The sequence below is a fragment of the Monomorium pharaonis genome, unplaced genomic scaffold, assembly GCF_013373865.1.
Source record: "Monomorium pharaonis isolate MP-MQ-018 unplaced genomic scaffold, ASM1337386v2 scaffold_245, whole genome shotgun sequence".
Classification (NCBI taxonomy): Eukaryota; Metazoa; Arthropoda; class Insecta; order Hymenoptera; family Formicidae; genus Monomorium; species Monomorium pharaonis.
In genome coordinates this window covers 1-24,728 of record NW_023415522.1, presented here as the reverse complement: position 1 = coordinate 24,728, position 24,728 = coordinate 1, and the positions used below count along the sequence as shown (strand labels likewise).

The window sequence follows — 24,728 nt, the reverse complement described above, 5'->3', positions numbered from 1 at the left end:
TCATAATTCATCCTGTTTATAAACACTTGATCCATTTCAATTAAATCCAATTATTTTACATATTAAAGTTTATTAAAATGAGTTTTAATGTAATCAATTTTAATTGGTTTGGTTTTTTATATTTTTATTTTCGATATTTTAAAATTTTTTTTATATTAACAATTTATAGAATTTTTTATAAATACTATTATTAAATTTTTTTAAAGAACAAATTATATTAAATACACTTCAACATTTGCTCTTGATTTTTTTGGTATGGATTCATTGTTTGGTTCGTGATCGAGTTATAGCTGTCTAAACTAAGTTAGGGCTGGGGTACTAAACACCTCATGACAAACCTGATTTAAAAATTAAATGTGTCAACGGAAGGGTTAAAGCTGATTTAATTATAATTGTGGTTATTTATTATAAAATCCAAAAAATTTTTTTATACAATATGTATAATACTATAAAAGTGCTATATAATAAAAACTACTATATACTATAATAATGTATAATTGTCATTACAATAAGTTTAATAAATTTTAAAACGTCAAAAAATATTTTTAAACATAAACACTGATAAAAAACTTTTATTCAGTAACAAATTTAAAGTATTTGTTAAACTTAAAACGTCATCTAAACTATTCTCTCTAAGACTTGATTCAGATGTCCTCAACATCTGAAGCCGATGAATTAGTTGGAGTCCAATCAAAATTGGTATCACTTATTGCATCATCTGTAAGGTTTTTTTAGATTTAGTAACTTAATTCTTTATCGTCAAGATCCAAATGCTCTGAGTCAACAAAAACTGTTTCCATACCTGTCTCATTAGTAGAAGTAGTCTCCTTAGTAGTCTCCTTAGTAGTCTCCTTAGTAGTTTTATTTACTCCTTTTCTAGTATCATATTCATTTGGTTTGTCATTTGTTTCAATTTCCGTTGAGGGTTTTTCAGTCTTATTAGCGGAATGTATTTTATACTGATTAATTTCAGCTTCACAAATTACTTCATTATCAGAATCAGAATGCTTTTCATTCGAGTTTTTTCCATCATCTGATTCAGTTTCCACAAGTTTTCGTGATTTTAATTTTGATGTTTTTCTCTCTGGTCTTTTCATTTCTGCAATTTTTCTTCCCGCAAAAATATCAAATTTTCAACATATCTGACAAAACAATGTTTTCCTTCTTTATTTGGTTTATAATATGTTTCAATCCAATATATATAATAATCTGGAAATCAAAGCTACATGTTATTTATGACAACTCAAAATTACAAATAAAACTTCTTATTACATTTTTATACCTTCACAAGCACCGTATTTTATTTCGTCCAATTTTGGGCATTTTAATTTACCCAATCTCTTCGTTTCTTTATTTAAGTCACGTAATTTACTTAGTTTCTTATTACTTTCATATCCAGTTTTTGTGCTAGTCGTTAATTCTTCAATACTGAAAACTAGCGTTAATATATTACTAGCACATTGACTGGGTGTTTTTGAATTATTAGTAAATTACTGTACTGTTTTTCAGTGACCCACTGGTTTCTACCAATGTGTACCTAATATATACTATAGAAAATTTATAAATAAGGTCTTTAATAATTTATTAATAAAATTGGAGAAAATAATCCCTGGTAGAAAATTTTCTACGCGCCTGTGTATAAGCTATCAGGGCTTTTGTGAAAGACTAGATAAAACTAGACTAGATAAATTAGATTAAACTTAGCTAGATCTAAACTTTACAGGGTATCTCAATAAAAATAAAAATTTTGTATACGTTAGAAGTTAGACACATCTACCTTGTGATCTAGTTAATTTTCTACCAAGAAAGCGCAAAAATTATTTACCCTTCGGAAATCGTCTGAAGTACGCAAAATTCCAATTGCTGGATAATTCTGAGAGTAATCTAACCGTTCTCTTGAGTTTGAAAGTTGCTCTAACTTAGCTAAAAAAAAACAAAGTATTTTATTTTCAGGTATTATGGATTTCTTATATTTTTAAAAAATGTAGTTGCTCTAAATGAATTTTTTAATATTCTTTAAAAAAAGTATTTTAAATATTGTAAAATATCGTAAGACGATTTCTACATAAGGTGCCAAGTGCCGTGTGTGCTTCAGACAAGAGAGGACACTCATATCCAGACAGTAAGGGTGAAGTCCCATGTAGCGGATTACGCGGATACGGAACGAGCGGATCGCCAATCACGGATCATTCTGATAGAATTCTTTCAAAGATTGCGTCGAAATGGTCTCGTGATTGGTGATCCGCTTGTTTCGCTTCCGCATAATTCGCTCCATGGGACTTTACCCTAAGAAAGTAAATTGATTACACAAGTATAACAGTAGCTTGGCGCATACACAGCATTTTGGAACCTTATATGTAAAAAGTCCTTAAATGAGAAAGATAAGAAAAAAAGGGGAACACTAATTCATATACATACATACATACATATAAATTTGTTTTAAATAAAAAGTACGAGAAAAAGTATTTACATTCATACTCCTTAGTAGACTCCTTAGTTTTTGAATGAAACTAATTTGCAAACCGTCATTTAATTCACGAAGTTTTTTTATTTCCGATTCTTTTTCTTCTATTTGCTTTTTTAGTTCCTTTCTGGAGCTCTTTAATTTTTTGTTTTCATTTATTAATTCATCCCCTTCTGTTCGTAACTTAGAATTTTCTTTATTAATTTTTCGAAAGCTTCTTTACATTCTGTGAGCGAATGAACCTTACTAATACATGTTATCTATAAAAATAAATAATCTATATAAATTTTTATTTAATAATTTTTATTAATAATTACATTCTTTTTAAAAACCTTTATTTAATTATTTTATTAAAGGTTTAAAAGTTTAAAAGGTTTAAAAGGTAACGTACTCGCATAGGTATATGCCAACGCAAACACGTACAAAATAACGTTCCTCAAAAAATAAAAAAAATGAGTATTCTATTTTAATATAGTTATCGTATAAGCACACGTATACGCATAGGCCAACGTAAACGAAGACGTACACGCTCAAACACACGCAGATTCCAACGAAGAGAGACAAGGAAACATACACTCACTCCAACCTTCTCACGAATTGAGTTAATTTAAATTAAAAATTAATATTATAATAAATTAATTTAAAAGTAAATTGTTTTTATAGAAGAAAAAATACAGGAAAATCCAAGTAAAAGAGAAATAAGAAAACAGAAGATTTAAATAAATCCCTAAGCGACAGAAAAAAAAGATAGTGCGTCCCCAAATATAGAAATCGATGAAATAAAAAGATTAGTTAATAAAATAAAAATGTTTCTAAATAAACACGTTTTTAGAATGGCCCAAAAAAGCACAGAAACGCCATTTAAAAAGGTGTTTAAAATTTGAAGTTAAAAGTTAGAAAATTGAGCATAAGTTTGGAAACTATTTTAGTTAATAACAATAAAATAAACTAAAAGATTAATTTACGTTAAAAAAGGTAATTTACAAAAAATACATTTGTTTTGTTAGAAGAAGTTAATCTGGATAAAGCAAGTAAAGAAGAAATAAAAAGATCTGAAGATTTAAACAAATTACAACTTGAAGGTAAAGGAAATAGTGCGACTATTAAAAAAAGGATTATTTAATAAAATAAAAGTCTCTCATTTTAAAATAATATTAAAATATATAAAAAAAAAGGTAAAATAATTCCAAAATTTATTACTAAAATGTCAAGTTATTTCCGAAAAGAAAAAATTAATTATTTAATACTAAATTTATAAAATATAATCTTAATATAGAGTTGGAGGATGGGATGAATGAGGTATTAATTAGAGCACAAATGGAATATGAAAAAAACGCAGAAGAAAAGAAGATAGTAAACTTCCCTCAACAAAAAAATCTGGAAGCCAAAAAACGCTTCCAAGGAAAACTGATCAAAGGAAAATAATAAAAAGAAAAATAAGAAATAATTTTAAATAAAAAGAAACTTCTAATATTATTGTATTTGTGGAGCGTATTAATATAAAAATAAAGTGAGATTAATGCCCATAGAAGTATGTTGAAGGAAGAGAGTGTGTGCAAGTTATGAGTGTTATGTGGGAATAGGTACTTTAAAGAGTTAAAAAAAAAGATAAACAAAATATTAAAAAAAAAGGTTAGATATTGATAGTCAAGATATTGAGAAGGAGAGCACGAAAATTTAAAAAACATAAAGAAAAGAAAATGAATTTCTGAAGAAATTGCTTACCAAGAGGCAGAATTTACTGTTAATTTAAAGTTTGAATCGGGAAACAACCCCCCCCCCCCCGATCCCGAAGAAAGAAGCAAGAAGCGCAGAAGGCCGGAGAAGCATACGTGAGGAAATATAGAAGGACGGAAGCAACGAATATTTGCAATACAAGTGAATGATTGAATCCTGGAAATTAAAGCGAAACTAAAATACTATACAAATATAATTGAATATAAACAAACAAATAAAGAAAAGAAAGGGTTAACAAAAAATGTTTCAATCTAATACGCGAGCGCGCGAAAAACAATAATACAAATGTGCACTAAATCTAAACAAACAAAAAAAAGACTGAGTCACAGCAACGCGTGGCCGGACACAGCTAGTTAAACAATAAAAATTTATTATTATTAGACAAAGAAACGAAAATGTTTCTTTAATTTCACAAAAATTTTTGCATAAATTTAATTATATGTTTATGTAAAATGTCACAAAAAAGATTAGCTATTACTATAATAATTATATAAGTACTATAACTGCAACAAATATATATGTCCACACGCGGTTTCTGTATAGAATGCGTTACATGCACTATATAAATCTCGGAACGCAGCTAACTTCATATGACCAGGCATTCATTCTGACCGCGTGTGTACAAATTATAAAAAATATATTTGATCATTTTTACCTTTGGAATAACTTTAGATCTGCTCAGCTTTTGGGACTCATTATCACACTTCTCCTTTTCGTTTCTCGTGTTTGTTTCTTCGGTTAGTGCTTTGACTAGATTGTCATCTTGCATGAATTTATTTTTTGTTTGTGCTAAATCTTCTGTTACTCTATATTTTTTGGGTGATGGCGGTGTATCAGTAATGTTTGACAAATCTAAATTTTCCTATAAAATATTTAAAACTTAAATTTTGTACAGAAGCTTAACTTTTCTATTATAGCCAAGGAATGAGTAGATTGATCGACAAACTGACACTATTTTATTGTAAATCACAGTCTCATAACATTTTGAACATAGGATTTGGTCTTTCTCAAGTGAATTAATCCATTAGAAAGATAAATTATTCGCAGGACAACAACTGTTCATAAACTCGTGCCAACGAATTCATAAAGGTTGTTGCGTCTCATTGTCAATAACAAACAAATTAATGCATAAAAAATCTTTCTGCCGCCTTTATCCATGCTTAACACTTTTAAATCACGTCTGTAACATCTTTTCAAAATATTTACTGACTTGACTGCTTTGTAATGTAATCATTTATACACTTGTTCGTTATTGACAGTATGAGACACAACTTTTATGAATTTGTTGGCACGAGTTTGTAAACAGTCGTTATCCTGCGAATAATTTATCTTGATAATGGATTAATTCACTTTAGAAGGATCAAATTCTATGGTCGAAATGTTGTAAGACTGTGATTCACAACACAAATAGTTTGTTGACTATTCATTTACTTATTCCTCGGCTATAATTACTAAGTTATCTCTTTTTTTGTTTTCTATTTATTATAGTTATACAATACTATATGAATTCACTCATTTACCTTATCTTTTAATGTAACTGCGTTCATTGGCAATAAATCACTCTTAAAGTTTGATAATTTATTACAGACTAGTTCCTCTTGTTCTTTAATTGACAATTCATCTATTGATGAAAAATATATAATAAATAATTTATACAATATTTTTAAACAGAAACTAACAGAAAATTTGTGATATATAGGACACGACTAACCTGAAAAGTTTTTGAATGCTTTAACTGTTTTTTTGGGGACTCATTACCACACTTCTCCTTTTCGTTTCTCGTGTTTGTTTCTTTGGTTAGTGCTTTGACTAGATTGTCATCTTGCATGAATTTATTTTTGTTTGTGCTAAATCTTCTGTTACTCTATATTTTTTGGGTGATGGCGGTGTATCAGTAATGTTTGACAAATCTAAATTTTCCTATAAAATATTTAAAACTTAAATTTTGTACAGAAGCTTAACTTTTCTATTATAACCAAGGAATGAGTAGATTGATCGACAAACTGACACTATTTTATTGTAAATCACAGTCTCATAACATTTTGAACATAGGATTTGGTCTTTCTCAAGTGAATTAATCTATTACAAAGATAAATTATTCGCAGGACAAACAACTGTTCATAAACTCGTGCCAACGAATTCATAATGGTTGTTGCGTCTCATTGTCAATAACAACAAATCAATGCATAAAAAATCTTTCTGCCGCCTTTATCCATGCTTGACACTTTTAAATCACGTCTGTAACATCTTTTCAAAATATATACTGATTTGACTGCTTTGTAATGTAATTATTTATACACTTGTTCGTTATTGACAGTATGAGACACAACTTTTATGAATTTGTTGGCACGAGCTTGTAAACAGTCGTTATCCTGCGAATAATTTATTTTGATAATGGATTAATTCACTTTAGAAGGATCAAATTCTGTGGTCGAAATGTTGTAAGACTGTGATTTACAACACAAATAGTTTGTTGACTATTCATTTACTTATTCCTTGGCTATAATTACTAAGTTATCTCATTTTTTGTTTTCTATTTATTATAGTTATACTATATGAATTCACTCATTTACCTTATCTTTTAATGTAACGTTTATTGGCAATAAATCACTCTTAAACTTTGATAATTTATTACAGACTAGTTCCTCTTGTTCTTTTAACTGACGATTCATCTATTGATGAAAAATATATAATAAATAATTTGTACAATATTTTTAAACAGAAATCTAACAGAAAATTTGTGATATATAGGACACGACTAACTTGAAAAGTTTTTGAACGCTTTAACTGTTTTTTTCCCTCGTTGTCAGATTTATCCGAAGCTGTCACAAGCAAATACGATGGTGAAGCACGAACACTTTTTGTTCTAATTATTTCTTTAAGTTCTTCATTTGAATCTAATATATAACACAAGCAACATGTATATATAAAAACAAAGAACAAAACCAGGCAAAGGCTATGGCTGCGTTCCGTTTCACGCATAATGCGCATAATGCATTGTTCATCTTTGTTGTTTATCTGATGTTAAATAAAGATGAAAGACGCATTATGCGCATTATGCGTGAAACGGAACGTGCAGCCTATTACGTTCCGTTTCACGCATGATACGCATGATATATTGTTCATCTTTGTTGTTTATCTAACGTACGATAAACGAGGATGAACGATGCATCATACGCATCATGCGTGAAACGGAACGTAACCAAAATCGAATAAAAGTTGTAATATTTATTATATATATACCTGATAGTAACAAAATCGTTGCTACATACGGTTCTTCGCCTACTGTTTCTTCCACTTGATACTTTAAAATTTTCTTGTGTGACTCTGGTTTAAAATTCTTGATGCAAGATGTGGGAATAATTTTTTTTTTGTCTTTATTTTTCCCAGATAACAATTTTATATAAGCGTACATTTTTATCTAAACAAAGAAATAATTTTTATCTAAATGTTTCTACTAAATACAAGTACAAAAGCGTCACCACACGTGTTTATAATCGTGTACCTTGCAAATATGTGAATACTGCGTATTAAGGCTATTCTACAATTGCGTAAGCGTAAGGTTGTAGGAGTAGGAGTAGTAGTAGTCATAAATGTTTTACAACGGATCAATCTACAATAGAGTAAAGATACGTTGTAAACTTGATTACAGCAACCGATCAGAGTGCAGTAAATTATGGCGGTGTGCGGCATGATGACGTGAACAGCACTCTGATTGGTTGGCTCTTACGTTCACATCTGTTGTAGTCGTGAAAGATGAAATTCAACCATCTTCCACAACACGCTCTACAACCGGAAGTACCGCTTTACAACGACGCCTTACACACTCTTACAACCACTTACGATCACGCTTACGCAATTGTAGAATAGCCTTTACGTGTCCCGGCCGCCACTCGATCCTTTCTGCAAATGTTCACTATCATGGCCGCGGCCACGAGCACATCACGTGATCATAGAGCATGCGTATGGGACTACAGAGCGTGCGCATAGTGTTCCGTCGCTTTTTCGGTATGACAGATTTCTTAACCTTAATTCGTCAACTTTAATAACGATTAGTATCTCGATCGCTTTTCTGATGCACGCTTATTCTTGTCAGATTTATTCGTTTTAAGCAAAATCGCGTCAAATACGCATAATTACATCGATATTTGAGGTGCGGGATCTAAATGAAACAATTACTTTTTTATAAATATATGTGAAAGTGAGCCTGATTGAAAAAGTAAAGTATATATTATATATTATACATTATCGGGTAAGTATATTTTAATAAAATCAACCCATATTTTTTGTAATTAAAGTAAAATAATAAAGTGTATAACATAAAATTTTAAGTGCATAATGTATTATGTACACATAATAATTACATTTTATAATTCTTTTTATATAAAAAATATATTATAACTAATAATTAATACATAATTAATACTCCAGCTATATTTTGATTAAAAGAAATAAAAATAAAATAACTATATATGTACATAATTTGAATTTTATTATTGCTAAATATGTTTTCAGATAATGAGTGATTCGTCATCATGTGATTCTAATTCTGATAATGATATAAATAATGCAGTTCCCAAAAAAGTAAAACGACGTTACAAAACAGGATTGTATAAAGATTATGAGACTCACTTCAGAGATAATTTATCTTGGGTTACTAGATCAAAGTGGGATTCTTTTACGAGTTATGAACATCAATTAGCTTTTGTGCCAGGTAAAAAATATTCTAATATATATGTCAAAATAATGTAACATTAAAATATTGAACCGTCGACATTATTGTAAAAAAAACAGTTTAATATGGAGAGTAATGTATAAAATAAGTAATTTTTATTACTAATTTTTTTAGAAAGCAGTAATTTTTCTAACTTGAATAATGAGCAGAACCGTGATTGTTGTATTAGAAGTGAGAATAATTGTGACATGAGAATGAATAATAATGAAGCTAGTAGTAATAATTCCACAGCGATTCGCTCTCCAGAATATAAACCTGACTTAAATATTGAAGGTATGTACACGCTGTGGCCCTGATTTACAGTTTTTAAAATAAAGAATTTATATTTCGCACAGTTTGAAGTAGAAATCCTGTAACTTAGATTTTTCAAAGATTTGTAAAATGAAAAGTTTATTATATCTACTTTATTTAAAAAATCTTCTAACCTATAGAAACTTTATTTTCATTATCGAGGCATCCACGTAGATCTAATATTATATATAGCTAGTTTAACCAATTAAGTTCTACCCTAGTCTATATAGTATTATCTAATAATGTAGTCTTCCACAAAGACATTCCAATAGTTTCTATGGACGCCTATTTTCTACTAGTAAGGTACTCATTTCGATTATTGTCAGAATCAATAATGTATAATCAAGGCATTTATTGCGTTATAGATACATTTGAGTATAATGAAATTATTCATATAAACAATGAAGACGAGGACAAAGAAAATGAAGATGCCAGCAGTGTAGAAGACAATAGTGAAGATGATGACAAACATATGAGTGAGAGTAGTTCAAATGGCTATGATTCTGATAACAATGAATTTGATAGTGATGATTATGATGCGAATATCAGTGACGACGAGACTAATGGGTCATTTGATGATAATACTATAATGTTTGAGAAAACTAATTTAACTATTCGTGACATAATGACTTTGATAATGGGATTCTCAATTCGATTTAGACTGTCAGATTTAGGAAGACAAAAACTGATTGAGTTAATAAAATTAATTGCAGGACCCGAGTTCAAAGATATAAATATTTCAAAGTATAGATTACAACAAAGATTTGACCCACCAGACGATAAAATAAATTATCATTATTATTGTAATTCTTGCAACAAAGAAATTTTATATTCAATATCAAAATTAAATTTTAAGAATTATATAAAAACATGTTCAAAATGTGATACAAATAATAAAATAACGTTAAAATCTACAAACTATTTTACGTCTATTAATTTAACATATCAGTTAAAAATGTTATTTGAATCTCCCTACATTAAACAAGAAATTTTTAATTTTATTAACTCAGTGACAGTAAATCAGTGTAACGTTGATAGCACAAAGATTATGAGAGATGTTAATGACAGTAAATTATACAACAAAATTAACAATAGAAATACCTGTTACTTAACTTATAATATAAGTACCGATGGTGCACCACTGACAAACAGTGGAAAACGAGGCTTTTATCCACTTTCAGTACAACCAAATTTTGTATCACCTATCAGTAGATTTAAACAAATTCTACTATGTGGAATACTAACTTGTACAAAAGAACCTACAAGTGACATAGCTCAATTATTTTTTTCTACCTTTATCGATGAAGCAAAATTATTGTATGAAAATGGTATCGAAGTAACTAATTTAAAAAATGAATCGATTATTGTAAAATTTTGTCCATTAGCTTACTGTGTAGACTCTGTATGTCGACCAATCTTGCAAAATAGAATGCAATTTAATGGGTATTATGGTTGTAGCTGGTGTTACCATCCAGGATGTTATGTTAAAGAAGTTTCAGGTATTAGATATCCTTTACGAGATATCGATCCCGAATTAAGATCTCATGAAAGTCATTTAAAGGATATAAAAACTGTTACTTTATCAAATAAACGTCAAGAGAGAGGAGTAAAAGGAAATACTGCTTTAATTCAAATTCCATGTATAGATATCGTGTGGTCCTTTTCTTTTGACTATTTACATACTATCCTTTTTGGTATTGAGCAGCAGTTATACAATAAGTGGACATGCCCAAAATCACAATCAATGTTTAAATTACGTAATGCGGATGTCAAAGCTATTGAAAAACGTCTGTTATCTATTACACCTACCCAGGATATACATCGACTTCCACGATCACGAAAAGAAAAGTTAAAAGGTGCTGAAGTGAAAACATGGATATTAGTCTACAGTCTACCATGTTTGGAAGATATCCTTCATGATACAGCTCTTAAACATTATTCATTACTCGTCAGAATTTTGTACACTTTATTAAAAACAACAATCACCGAAGAAGAATTAGTACAATGCGAATATGACGCCCTAAAGTTTGTTGGTTATTATCAGGTTTATTACGGAGTTGAAAGTATGACATTTAATGTTCATATTTTATTGCATGTTGTACAATCAGTTAGGCAAACTGGTCCTCTTTGGAACAATTCGACTTTTCCGTTTGAAGGAAATATTTTTCAATTAAAGCAATTGATAAATGGTCCTAACAAGATGGATCAGCAAATAGCGAGGAAACACTTACAACAATTACATTTCAAAACAGGAAATGTTAATTACTCGTCAAATATTATTAAAAATTATTGTACTGATATATTTAGGCATAAAAATTTGTCAACTTATTTTTATTGTGGTGAAGATGTTGTTTTTACGGGAGCAAGCTACTCCAAGAAAATTGATGGACAATATTGCCGTGTATTTAAAAAATGTATTTATAACGGTAAAGTTTTCCATAGTATAAAATATACAAAAGTAAAACGTACTAATGATACAATGATACAATTAAAATCAGGACATTTTGGTCGGATAATAGATATTATAGAAAAAGAAAACAAATGCTATCTTGCACTTTCAAAAATTGTTACATTTTCAGAAGATCCTTTTATTGTAACGCACATAAAAAAAATTAGAACCGAAGATTTTCAAAATTATAAAATTGTTCCTATTACAGATGTACTTTCAAAAATAATTTCTGTAAACATTAATAATCTTGAATTTTTATGCAAATTACCAAATACTTTTGAAATACAATGATATGTTTCCCAAAACTGTTTAAAATATGTTTAACTGTACAATATGTAATATTAAATGTTAATTACATTATGAAATATGTATAAATAATGTATATTATACATAAAATATACAATATTGTAATTATTATGTAACATTATTACACATGATTATTGTATTTATTTATAAAATAAAGTTTTCTTTTTATATTTTTTGTTCATTAGTCTCTTATACGTATATTTTACAATAATGTAAGAAGTGAGACCTAAAATGTTTTAATCTACCGCGGTGGCATCTGAGAGACCCACTTGATATTAAAATATTTATAATTTTCTGTAATTATATTATGTTTTAAAGCTTCTAAACTTAATGTAAATTTAAAAAATATTCTAACGTTTATAATCTACAAATTTTTATCCAAAACTATTTACTCGTTTAATAAATATAAATAATTTTATTATTAAACCCAAGAAGAACCTGGTTATGCAAATTTTCAAAAATAATTTTTTGCTTTAAAAAGTAGCTTTTCTTCCAGATTTATGTATTTTATGAACATTAGATACATTACATTACTGAATATGTTATTTGTATGTACTGAATATATATACTGAATATTTTATTTGCTAATTATTATAATAAAATTATTTTTTCTTATACCACTGACGTAGCTATAATGGTTTCACATAACGTTTATTAAATCATCATTTTTATAAGCTTGATAAATACATTACTTTAAAATAAAGACTGACAAAATCTTGTCGTGAGTGTTATATCTTGCACTAAAATTCTATACTATCTTACAATAAAAATAATAATTTCTTTGAAAATTTTATGAAAAAAGAATGTTATCAAATAGAATATATATTTAAAATATGTTAAAAAGTAAAAGCATTTATATTACTTTTTAACTTATAAAAACTTATAAATGTATTTTAAGTCTTTATTATTTCTATTTTTTTCTGATTTTCTATTACGTAGTACAAAATATATATTAATGTTTTCTTAATCTACAAATTTTTATTAAAAAAGTTTATGAGTAATTCAATAATTTTATTTAAATTATAATTTTAAAGAAACATAAAGTTTATTAAACTACTAACAGCATCTAAATAAAGGTAACATAAAAATACAATTTTAATGGAGGTAGAATTGTACAATTGAAACAAATAGCGTTAGATTAAAATTAAATTGTAAAAACCACATTCAATCCAATTCAAAATTGTAAAAAGTAAAAATATTTCTAACAATTAAAACCGACAGCGTCTGATTGAAGTTATTTCGAAAATACCGTATTTAATCCAATTAAAATTTAAGCACAATTTAACAAACAAAACCGATAGTGTCCGGTTAAACTACATTCGGAAATACCCCATTCAATCCAATTCAAAATTTTGGAATTATGTGTACAATCCAAACCAATATCACTCGATTGAAGTCAATTCGGAAATGTCATACTCAATCCAAGTCAAGATTGTGCATATAATTTAAAAAATAAAACCGATAGTGGCCGATTGAACTAAATTCGGAAATATCACATTCAGTCCAATTCAGAAGGCTGAAAATACTTGTTTAGTCAAAACCAATAGCGCCCAGTTGAAATCAATTCGGAAATACCAGATTCAATCCAAGTCAAGACTGTGCATATAATCTAAAAATCAAAACCCATAGCGCCCGATTGAACTAAATTCGGAAATATCACATTCAGTCCAATTCAAAATGTTGAAAATACTTGTCCAGTCAAAACCAATAGCGCCCAGTTGAAGTCAATTCGGAAAGACCATATTCAATGCAATTCAGGATCAACTCAACAATTTAATCCAATAACACCCGATTAAAATTAATCCGGAAGTACCATATAGAATCCAATCCCAATTCACTTGATATTGAAACCGATTGAAGTTCAATCGGGCGTCCGATTTAACCAACTAAATCCGCATTGATAACGAGTGAAATTTACGAATTTAAATGCGGTACTAATTGGTTTTAATTGGTCGTTTTTAGCAGGGTATTGGTCTTTGGAGTGACGTCAGTTGGAAAAAGTAAATAAGACGTCATAATGACGTTATTTAAATGACGTCCCTGATGAAAATATTATATTACTAAAATTTTTACTGAAAATTTCTTTCAATTGACCCCTTTTCACTAAAATTCAGTAAGATTCGTTAAATTTAATTAAAATTAATTAAAATTTATTAAGGTTTATTTAACATTCATTAAAATTTATATAATTTATTTTTTTGTTAAATAACACTAAAGTAAATTTAATGAATTTTATAAAATTTTAATGAATTAAATGAGTTTTAATGAATTTTAATGAATTTTATACATGAGTTTTAATAAATTTTAATGAATTTAATAAATTTCAATGAAATGGGTCAATTGAAAAAGATTTTCAATAAAATATTTCCATCAGGGGTTATTACACGGGTATAGAACACGGTTTTGTTAAAAAATTGTGTATATTTATGTATTATGCGTAAATATTTCGTACATTTTCAGACGTCAAGTTACTACAAGTTTCATGTTTCTAACAACTATTGAACTGATAACTGATCTATAACAAATATGTATTCATGAGCATCAAGTGTTCATGGATCATCACGAAGTGCTAGGTTGCGTACGATGTTCGAAGTCAAGCAACGTCGACGGCGGTTCAGAGTTGGATGGGTGACCGCGGAAGTTAGGCAATCCCCCAGTATAACGATGCTTGTTGGGAAACAACGTAAATTTTTTTTTTACATTATAATTATGTTATTTCGATATTTTCACAATGCAAGTATACTGCATATATAGGACGTGTGCTCGAATATTTTCTAAAATGTCAAAATAACGGCGATTTTTACTACCTGGGATAGTCATAAAAATGACGTAAGTAAACATCATTAACCTGACGTCATTTTTGACGAGACAAACTCACGTCGTCATTACGTCAATTTGACGTCATAAACTGACGTCGAACGGGTCAAAAACTGACGTCGAACGGGTCAAAAACTGACGTTATATTCACGTCATTTCGACGTCAGCTGGTTGCCTGGGATACGACATAGTGCAAAAGAACATAAATTTACATTAAAAAATTATATTAAGCATAAAGCTTCAAACATATAATATTATGTAAAATAAATATAAATTAATTAATTAATTTGATTTTGAATTGAGATAGAAAAATAGAACAAAATAAAAATTTATAGGAAATTGTTTAAATTATTCTATTTTATTACATATAAAATAATTTTAATTAACCCAGGTAGCAAGCTCACGTCATTTTGACGTCCCAAAATGGTCATTTACTGACTATTCTTGACGTCACGAAATGACGCCTTTATGACGTTAAAATGACGGTCGAATGTCATAAATTCCTGACGTCATGAAATGTACCGTATTTTGACGTCATGGAATGACGTGAACAATATGTTGTCAAAAAGATCTCTGAAAGATATCCTGTTTCTGAAAATGATAACATAAAGAGACTTCTAAAAGATAACATATAATGTCAGAATGTTAACCAATGCGTCATTTTTTGAGAACAGAAAGATATCATAAAATTAATATCTAAAAAATTTCTTAAATCGGATATCTTTAATAAACTGCAACTAAAGATAAAAAAATAAAATTAAAATTTCATTTTTTTTTTAATTATTTTTATCAACAATACATACTAAATTGGGGCAAATTTTTATTAATTAATTAAATTTAAATTATATTATTTTATTTTATTCTTACTTTCCGCTGGTAGATTTTGAACCTGGGACCTTAGGATGACGAACCTTGTACTCTATCTGCTACGCCAGTTTGAATCATCGATATGGGTACTTGTTATTGTTTACATATACCTGGGCCCCTATTCTTGAATTCATTCGCAAGAGAAACGTATTCGCAAATTCTGTTCTTACAGAAAAGTTAAAAATTTATTGGCTATCGTATGGCTTTCAACCAATAAACTTGCAACTTTTCTGTTAGAGCGGGTATTTGCGCATACGTTTTCTTGCGAATGAATTCAAGAATAGGGGCCCTGCATGTGATAAACTGACGCAATTATATTATTTTTTATAAAAGCAATTAAATTTTGCAAAACATATTAAAAATAAATAGCATTAACTTATTTACTTATTAATTTCATTGTTAAATTTAACTTTTTCCATAACCTTAATAATTTGATGGAAATTGCGATCTATTTAGCACTAATACTTTGAAGCGTTCAAATGGTTAATTTGGTCATTTTGACATCATTTCTAAGATATCTAAATGTTTTCTTAAAAAAGTTCTCTTAAAGTTGAATATAATATGCTTATATAATATGCTTATGCCTTACGCCTTAAATCTCATTGTATAGACACCGCTTTAGACCGTGTCTAAAATACGTCTTAATGACGTCTTTATGTTTCGATTTTGGATGCGTGCTGTCTGGGAAAATAATCGTCAGATCATGACTGAAATATGACTTCGATATGACGTCATCATGACGTCAATTTTAGGTCATGTAAAAAAATGGTCATTTTGACGACATATGACCAGATATGACCATTTTGGGACGTCAAAATGACGTGGGCTTGCTACCTGGGAAAGAGTAATATATAGGACTTATTAATTATTATTTAATTTATTTAAAAATTAAAAACTTTATTTAATAAGATCGTAAATAACTTTAATAATTTTTATTTTGTGAACTTCAATAATTTCAATTTCCATTGAAAAATTTAATTGTTTAATAATCATTTTATTATTATTAAAATATTTAATATAAAATAAATATAAATAAATAAGTATTATATATATTATATATATTTAGAAATAAATTATAATAAATATAAGTAACATAGTTAACATAAATAATTATTAATATATATATATATATAAACATTTTGTTAATATTGCTGGCAGTGGCTAACCAACTGCGCAACTGCGTTTGCTATGCTATAGCTGGGGCCCGATTCTTGAAGTCATTCGCAAGAGAAACGTATACGCAAATACTCGCTCTAACAGAAAGTTGTAAGTTTATTGGTTAAAAGCCATACGATATCCAATAAATTTCTAACTTTTCTGTAAGAACAGAATTTGCGAATACGTTTCTCTTGCGAATGAATTCAAGAATCGAGCCCCTGTTCATGGAACTCGCTATCACTATCGCGCTATTGGCTCCACGAACAGTTCAGATAGCGTTAGCGTTTGTAGCGGTAATAGTGTCTCCCCGAACGTACCCTTTGATTATAGATCTTTGGGTGCGTTCGGGGAGACGCCATTAGCGCTACCAGCATCAGTCCATCTTCATTACTCATTAAAAGTAGAAAAAGGATAAACTGATGTTGATAGCGCTAATAGTGTCTCTCCGAACGCATCCTTTACCAGCCCCCAGCCCCAGCCCCCATCGAGTCTCCGTATGGGTACAAGATGGTGGATAGCAGTCATGGTGGGGGGCTATTGGCGCATCTTTGATTATTTACTAGTTTACACCGAGCACTTGGTACGCGTATCAAGTAGTGAATTTAAGCTGATCAGCCAATGATTAAACACATTCACTAGTTATTTACTATTTGATACGCGTACCAAGTGCTCGGTGTAAACTAGGGCCGGTATTCATAGTCAAATCTTATTTCAAGATCGTCTCAAGCAATGTCTTAAGATGCTAATACGGCTCTGTGGCCGGTATTCATAGTCGGATCTTATATTTAAGATCATCTTAAGTACTGTCTTAAGATGCCATCAGCCAATCACAGAGTCGTATTAGCATCTTAAGACATTGCTTAAGACGATCTTGAAATAAGATTTGACTATGAATACCGGTCTGTGATTGGTTGATGGCATCTTAAGACAGTACTTAAGATGATCTTAAATATAAGATCCGACTATGAATACCGGCCTAGGTCTATGGCTTAGTTTACATCGTGCATTTGATACGCGTATCAGGTACCATATTCGTATCAAATTCGTACTAAATATTTAGTACGCACGATGTAAACGCTGCCGGATCAATTTGGTACGAGTGTATCAAGTAGGAGTATCGTACTAAACTGATACGCGTACCAAGTGATACAAATGTCGATGTAAACGCATAAAACGCATTTTAGAGAGAATTTAGCAATTGAGCATAACCTTAGTGCTAAAATCTAAAAACCGGTGTAAAAATGTCTTAGTAGGAGACATCAACATGAATTAAATTTGTATTATATTTTTCACAGTACATGCTTAGTACATTCGATGTAAACGCGCCCGTACTAAGGCTTTGGTGCGCACCAAACTTAATACGCGTACTAAGGTTTTGACGATGTAAACTAAGCCTATAGGTCTTTACATCTGAGGACATTCGGGTGAGGAATCTGAACGCACCCATGTATGCCTATACCCCCACTCCTAAACCGCGAGCACAGGCCTGTAAAAAATAGACATATAACCTACGAAGTTAAATCCGCAACAGCCCAATTTCAGCGGATTTAGTGATTAATTAAAGCGTGGTACTTCGTCCCGGGAGGGGCAGAAATCCATTCGGGCCTCTGAAGAAGAAGAAAATAGACATGTAAATTAAACGTTACATAAATAATCATTGGGTAATTGTTCAGTTAGAGGGCCTGTTCTTTAAAATCGATAAAATTATGCGCATTCGACGGGTTTTTGCACGAAATGAATGAATCTGGCAGAAAAAAGCGTCGCTCTGCCTCATTTAGCGAAATATTAATCGTTAAAGGACTACTCACCCAGGTTAGAATACCTGTCATATCATGGAGCAACCTATACATTGCAAGCAAAGTCTACATGGGTTAGCGACTTGGCCGGGGTGAGTGCGGGAGGGGGGCCGAAGGCTCCCCTTGCACCCCCCCGTCCGGTGTGTGTGTGTGCGTGTGCGCGCGCGCGCGTGCGTGCAAAGCATTCTCTATTTCCCTGTAGCACATGGGTGCACATGGGTTTGCGACTTTCCACGCAAAACGACAGGTATTCTAACCTGGTGAGTAGTCAACTTTAACGATTTCGCGCAGGGGTGACCGTACCGCACTGTCATTTGGGCATAGCAAACCTACGCGGACCCGAGCTCATTACAATGCGGACAAACACATACACATAAACATACACTCATTCGTACTGACCCATCTACATATATACGACACATAACATACACATATCTACATAACAGTCAGTGTAGTAAAACCAGTGAAAGAGTTTGAGATAAGAGTCATACGTGTCATATATCTGTAGCAGATCAGACACATTAAACCTCCAAAACAAAAAAAAACTTTAACGATTGTGAATGGATATGAATCTTACTGAACGTCTTAACAGTGTTGGAGCGAGCACACCGAATAACGTGTGGAGCTGACTGAGAAAGGAGGAATTAAGCACCTTAAAAGTTATATATGAGTTTGTAGTGAAAACCGGCAGAATTATCTAGAACGATCTCACAGAACACACCCAATTTAAAATACAGGAGTACCTGCATGACAGTTATAAGTGTCAGATATTCATTAACGGATGTGACACTTTAAACTCACAAAAAAAACTTTAACGATTAATATTTCGCTTATTGAGGCAGAGCGACGCTTTTTTCTGCCAGATTCTTTCATTTCATGCAAAAACGCGTTGAATGAGTATAATTTTATCGATTTTTAAGAACAGGCTCCCTAAACTGAACAATTACCGAATTTTCATTTAAAGTGTTAGAAAAAAATTTATAAAACAAAGAAATAATGAAGCGAAAAATTAATATGAGACACACAGTGTAATTTATGTATTTTAATAAAAAACTTAGAAACAATAGACAATTTGGTATTATTGCACGCAAGGATCAATTTTTTATAATCTGATTTATAAAATATTTTTAAGTGTCATATTGTATTTTGCAGATGTTATCTCTAATAAATAAAATTTTTATGTTTTTATTACAAATTGTGAAGTAGCTAATATAGTGTACATACATGTTTGAAGTAGTATATCATGAGCTAGAAGAAAGAGAAAACTTGATTAAAATAATAAGTAACTATAACAGTTTATTAGATTAGAGATATATTAAGCTAGATTAGAGTGATATTATACAGACAATTCTAATTAAATAATTGCTGCTTTCCATTTATCAAAGTGAGACTGAGTCACTCAGTAATGTGAGTATTTTATACTCGTATAGTGACGTCATTACTCAGTGATTTAAAGAAACATGCAAGTGATCACGTTTATTTTAATGACAAAATTATCTCAATATATAACCTTACTTCCAATGAGGCACAATGGACTCGGTCTGAGTGCCAAAGTGGGCATCGTAGGAGGACCACCCTCGATGTTATTATTAAGCTTACTTCTAAAGTGAGTATGCAAGACTCAGTAAAGCACATGGTCTTGAAATTGCTCAGATTGTAGCAAAAAACTCAGTTGAATCTCACTTGTGAGAATGCAAAAGGAACATGCATTTAACTGAGTTATGACATTACAAGTGAGAATTATCTGAGTTTTGATGTAAATGGAAAGCAGCAAATATAAACTTATAAGGGGAAAGGGAAGAAAAGGAGTAGGGATTAAGGCCTTGAGACAGAAAGAGTATGCTCAATTATTTATATAATAAAAATTTGTAGATATATATCTAGTAGCAAATCTATGTCACTTTATTTAATTTTTTTTCTGTCTTTTATATGCAACATTTCAGAGATGAGATGTTTATAATAGAAAGGTATAATAGATTTATTACCTAAGATTTTGGTATGCTCCCTGTCAAATTTATATGAAGAGTGTAATCTGTAATAAGAATTCATCTAAACTATGAACTGTTGCAATTATTTCAATCTAATCAATTTTTTTCTTCCTTCTCATGATATATTATCGCTAATAACATGCTGCAAATGCATATGTACAATAGATTACCTATTTCTTCATGATTTGTATTAAAGCATATAAAAAAGTTTATTTGGTAGAAATTATTAGAAATGAAATCTGCATAATATAATTTGGTACTTTAAAATATTTTACAAATCAAACACTTATAAAAAATTGACCTTTATGTATAATAACGTCTAACTGCTTTATGGCAAACTCTCACTTTTTACATGATTTTATTTTTTGTATTATATTGTAACTTGTGTTTAATTTTTTAATTTTTGTATTCTAATCACAAATGTGTATTTATTATAATCATTCTCTCAAATATTGAAAATGATCTGATAGCAGACCGAAACGTCTATTTTATTTATAGTTTATTTCGTGTTTTTTATTAAAATACAAAAATTATTCAAGTCAAACCGGGACTTTTGAGTTTATAAAATAAAAGAACAAATATCAAGGAGTGGAAACTGCATTTATTTTTCGACATATTTTCTTGCTACATTTATACAATTTCCCGTGTTTAACTAATGCCTGGAAAGCTTTGGCATTAGAAAGCTTTGTCTGAACCATCTAGGACAGCCTGCTTCACTTTGTTATCAGTGCTGAAATGGTGACTTCCAAGGAACTTCTTTTCGAGTGATTGCCACTTGTTTGGATTCTTGAAGGAGTTCCTCAAAGGTCACCATTTCAGCACTGATGACAAAGTGAAACAGACTGTCCTAGAATGGTTGACGTAAAAGGAAAATTTCATAACTACAAAATTAAAAATGAAGAAGTGGCTTAAATAAAGAAATAAACAAATTAAGTTACATCTTAAATAATAATAAATTATTTGTTTTTATTTATCTTCAAAGTTGAGTATATCATGGATATACATGGCCGGGTACACAATAGAAATTTTGAATTGTTTATAGTAAGAAGTTACTTATTATATAATTTGCGTCGATTAAGGGGATTCGGGAGTGACAGAGTTACCGACATTTTTTGGGAACTTGGATTTTCGAATTGGAATAACAGAATGCAAAATTCTTTTACAGGATTAAAGTACGCACAAAAATGAAGGGGGCGACGTACGATTTGTTCTGATAAATAAAAAAAAATTGTTATTTATTAATCACCTAACGATAATATTTGCTTTATACGAAAAATCTACAGTTTATATGTATAAAATAATCACGTCGCTCCCTAGAAAAAACTCATAATATCGTGCAATTAAAATAAGATTAGAATCCTAGAAAAAGATTCGCATTTCGCAAATTAGAAAATAAAAAAACGAAAATTTAGGTTATGTACACGTAAAAAGTCGATAAGTAAAGCAATATGAGAAAAATTTTTTTCGTTCTCAATATAAAATTCAATTCATAGATTAATATTAATATGTGTACTTTAATTCTGGAAAAGGATTTCTAAATCTATACAAGAAATACGTATAAAATCTCATTAATGATGTGCACGAATGACTCTACATTATCGACCTCGATCAAATTTCAAAGGCACTCCAGGATCCCCTTAAGAGGATGCTAAAGCCGTGTGTTTTACCGACATTCTGTATTTATCACTTAATTTCGAATTGAATTTACAGAATTGATAATTCTTTTACACTTTTAAAGTACGTACACAAATGAACCCGGGGACGATTAGATAAAGAACAAAAATGCAAAAAATTTTTTAAAGTTTATTTGTTCATAAAAATATTTGCTTCAAAATACAAGTTATGTAGCTTATACGTACAAATGAATGGTGTTCCCGGGTTCGGAATAGATTGAGGAATAAGATTATAATCGTCAAATTACGATTACAAGCCGTACAAAAAAGATATTTTAAAAATAGAAGCGCTTAAATGAATAAAATTTTTGATCACATAAATATGTTTTTTTACGGCTTGTAAACGTAATTTGACATATATAGTCTTATTCCTTCTATTCCAAACTGCGAGACACCATTTATTTGTAAGTATAAGCTATATAACTTGTATTTTAAAGCAAATTTTTTCATGAACAAGGATAAATAATGACTCTGCATTATCGACCTCAATCAAGTTTGATGGGCAGTTTAGCATCCTCTTAATATAAAGATAAATTTTGATCTGTTTTACATTTTCTTAGTACATTTTCTTTATTTGTTTCTTGGTTTATTAAGTTTTTTTTATTCAAATATAATCTTTGACTCTGATATAATAATTGTTTAAATCATTTGAAAAGATGCATCAAAGAGTACTAATTAGCGTTGTTAGCATCTGCTGTTCTACCTTGGAAAAGATAGCGCAAAATAGCGTCAATAATGACATCATGTTACTTCGGCCGTGACATCATTATCGCTTTCATAGCACCAAAAACCACTTGTTCGAACAGTGTTAGATGACAATTATGCAAATAGTGCATTCCCCAAACGCAGCCTATGTATACTTTGAAGAGAAATAATGATAATTGAATGTATCAAATCTCAAAATATTAAAATTTTTTTAATTTTATTAATTATTCTATTATTATGTTTAAATTATCTGTAAAATTTAAATGTAATTCTCTTATCAGTTAAAAATTATAAACATACACACACACACACACACGTTTTTATTTTCTCTTGACTCTCTTAACTCTCTGCTCTTGTAAAATTGCGTTTGCAAATTTGACAAGAAAATAACATTACAAATTATACTAATTTTTTTTACATATATTAACGCAACTCTAATAAATAAAATTATTTATGATAAGGTTAATTTGGATTCATTTACTTATTTAAACATTATTTATATAAAACTGCCCAAATTAAAGTTTTTATTGCATATCCTGTTATAATTTAAAATTTTTATTCGTTTTTTCTTGCAGCTGATTCCAAGGCCAAAAATTTGAGTATTTACAAAAGGAGAATGTCCAAAATATATGGGAATGTAGTGAATAACGATCAAATCTATATTAGAGAAATAGTTTCCGAAACTATAGTTTAATTTTGTCATAAATATTTTTCTCTATTTAGTGTCTGGAACAAAATATACAAAATATTCTGTGTTAATGCCCACTTTGAATAGCTTGTAAATATAATGAATTTTATTTATGTTGAATAAATTTTTAGTAGAAAAATGTGGGGCATTACTTTTTGAACAATCCTAGTATATCTTTCTTTGAAGAGTTTGGATAAAGATGTGCTCAGAAATGAATTAGAAATATTCGCGAATTAGAAGTATTTTTGGTATAGATTTTATTCGTATCTGCTCGCGAGCCATTTCGAGCAATCTTTTATTGTTGTTTAGGAAAAAAAGAGAATTAAATTTAAAAACTGCAAATTTTTCAATTTTGAAAACTAGATAGCTGGTATTTAAGAACGTTTTAGTTGTATATTATTATCTAAAAGTTATAGAAATTTAAGTATTATATTACAAGTTTATTATTTTCTTTTACTCTCTTTATTTTTTATTATTTTATTTTTTAAAATTAACAACAAAAATGTTAGTTGTAAATACCTGAATTTTGGTTTTAGAGCCAACTACAAAGAAAACAATGAATTGATTTATAATGACTTATGCAGCGTAAATATTTTGTTACAATTTTAGATAAACAACTTTTATGCGAGAAATTAATTCTAAATAAATTTTTGCGAATATTTATTAGTTTTATTAATGTATATAAATAAATCAGTATATATAGGAGCATTTTATGTGAGCCACCCCATTTTCGTCAGGTCGGACACTTTTTTAAATCTAATGCGATTTAAAATTTTCCTTGCCATTGCTACTTTATTTTCCTAAAATTTCATGTTGTCCACATATCTAGGTGACATCAAGGAGTTAACGAATTTGGAGATTTAGAATTCGAGATGTAAAAGTTAGACGTTTCAGATTTGCTTAAAATATTTTTTATAATTTAAAATTTTTTTTTACCTAAAAAATTTTTTTAATAAAAAAAATTTTTAATTATTTTTTTTATAACTTGCAAATAAATACTACTAAATGCAGTTTTACATAAGATCAAAGAACAACAATAATAACTACATAACTT

The 24,728-nt window shown here is 29.4% G+C and overlaps 2 protein-coding genes, 2 long non-coding RNA genes and 1 pseudogene across 5 annotated transcripts; 2 read left to right on the top strand and 3 right to left on the bottom strand.

The window, feature by feature from the left end:
• Positions 1-872: 872 nt before the first annotated feature.
• Positions 873-5,748, bottom strand: LOC118648152 (annotated as a pseudogene).
• On the bottom strand, positions 2,567-8,071 carry LOC118648154. 2 transcript variants are annotated; one of them, XM_036294454.1, is made up of 7 exons: positions 7,445-8,071; positions 6,965-7,098; positions 6,775-6,873; positions 5,913-6,121; positions 5,722-5,822; positions 4,857-5,063; positions 2,567-2,724 (listed from the first exon to the last, which is right to left on the bottom strand). In XM_036294454.1, the coding sequence occupies exons 1-4, from the start codon at positions 7,614-7,616 to the stop codon at positions 6,011-6,013; spliced, it is 516 nt and encodes a 171-aa protein (XP_036150347.1). In that variant the 5' UTR covers positions 7,617-8,071; the 3' UTR covers positions 2,567-2,724; positions 4,857-5,063; positions 5,722-5,822; positions 5,913-6,010. The 2 variants fall into 2 exon arrangements, with proteins under 2 accessions (XP_036150347.1, XP_036150348.1); XM_036294455.1 differs by lacking the exon at positions 2,567-2,724 and having other exon boundaries at positions 4,935-5,063; positions 7,445-7,622; positions 7,707-8,067.
• Positions 8,072-8,194: 123 nt separating this feature from the next.
• On the top strand, positions 8,195-12,103 carry LOC118648153. Its single transcript, XM_036294453.1, has 4 exons — positions 8,195-8,453; positions 8,717-8,915; positions 9,051-9,209; positions 9,593-12,103. Exons 2-4 carry the CDS (start codon positions 8,720-8,722, stop codon positions 11,965-11,967), a joined length of 2,730 nt encoding a protein of 909 aa, XP_036150346.1. The 5' UTR covers positions 8,195-8,453; positions 8,717-8,719; the 3' UTR covers positions 11,968-12,103.
• Positions 12,104-18,122: 6,019 nt separating this feature from the next.
• LOC118648155 lies at positions 18,123-23,996 on the top strand. Its single transcript, XR_004965181.1, has 2 exons — positions 18,123-18,454; positions 23,562-23,996. It is a non-coding gene; the product is annotated as an uncharacterized LOC118648155 (long non-coding RNA).
• On the bottom strand, positions 18,408-21,716 carry LOC118648156. Its single transcript, XR_004965182.1, has 2 exons — positions 20,136-21,716; positions 18,408-19,868 (listed from the first exon to the last, which is right to left on the bottom strand). It is a non-coding gene; the product is annotated as an uncharacterized LOC118648156 (long non-coding RNA).
• Positions 23,997-24,728: the final 732 nt, after the last annotated feature.

What these genes read in the sequence shown, in the direction of transcription:
- LOC118648154 (XM_036294454.1), bottom strand. Translation starts at nt 7,616, where the DNA reads ATGTACGCTTATATAAAATTGTTATCTGGGAAAAATAAAGACAAAAAA. An exon ending in AACGATTTTGTTACTATCAG is followed by an intron (nt 7,099 to 7,444) that starts GTATATATATAA and finishes GTTATATATTAG; the next exon opens with ATTCAAATGAAGAACTTAAA. An exon ending in AGCGTTCAAAAACTTTTCAA is followed by an intron (nt 6,874 to 6,964) that starts GTTAGTCGTGTC and finishes TTTCATCAATAG; the next exon opens with ATGAATCGTCAGTTAAAAGA.
- LOC118648153 (XM_036294453.1), top strand. Translation starts at nt 8,720, where the DNA reads ATGAGTGATTCGTCATCATGTGATTCTAATTCTGATAATGATATAAAT. An exon ending in TCAATTAGCTTTTGTGCCAG is followed by an intron (nt 8,916 to 9,050) that starts GTAAAAAATATT and finishes TAATTTTTTTAG; the next exon opens with AAAGCAGTAATTTTTCTAAC. An exon ending in ACCTGACTTAAATATTGAAG is followed by an intron (nt 9,210 to 9,592) that starts GTATGTACACGC and finishes ATTGCGTTATAG; the next exon opens with ATACATTTGAGTATAATGAA.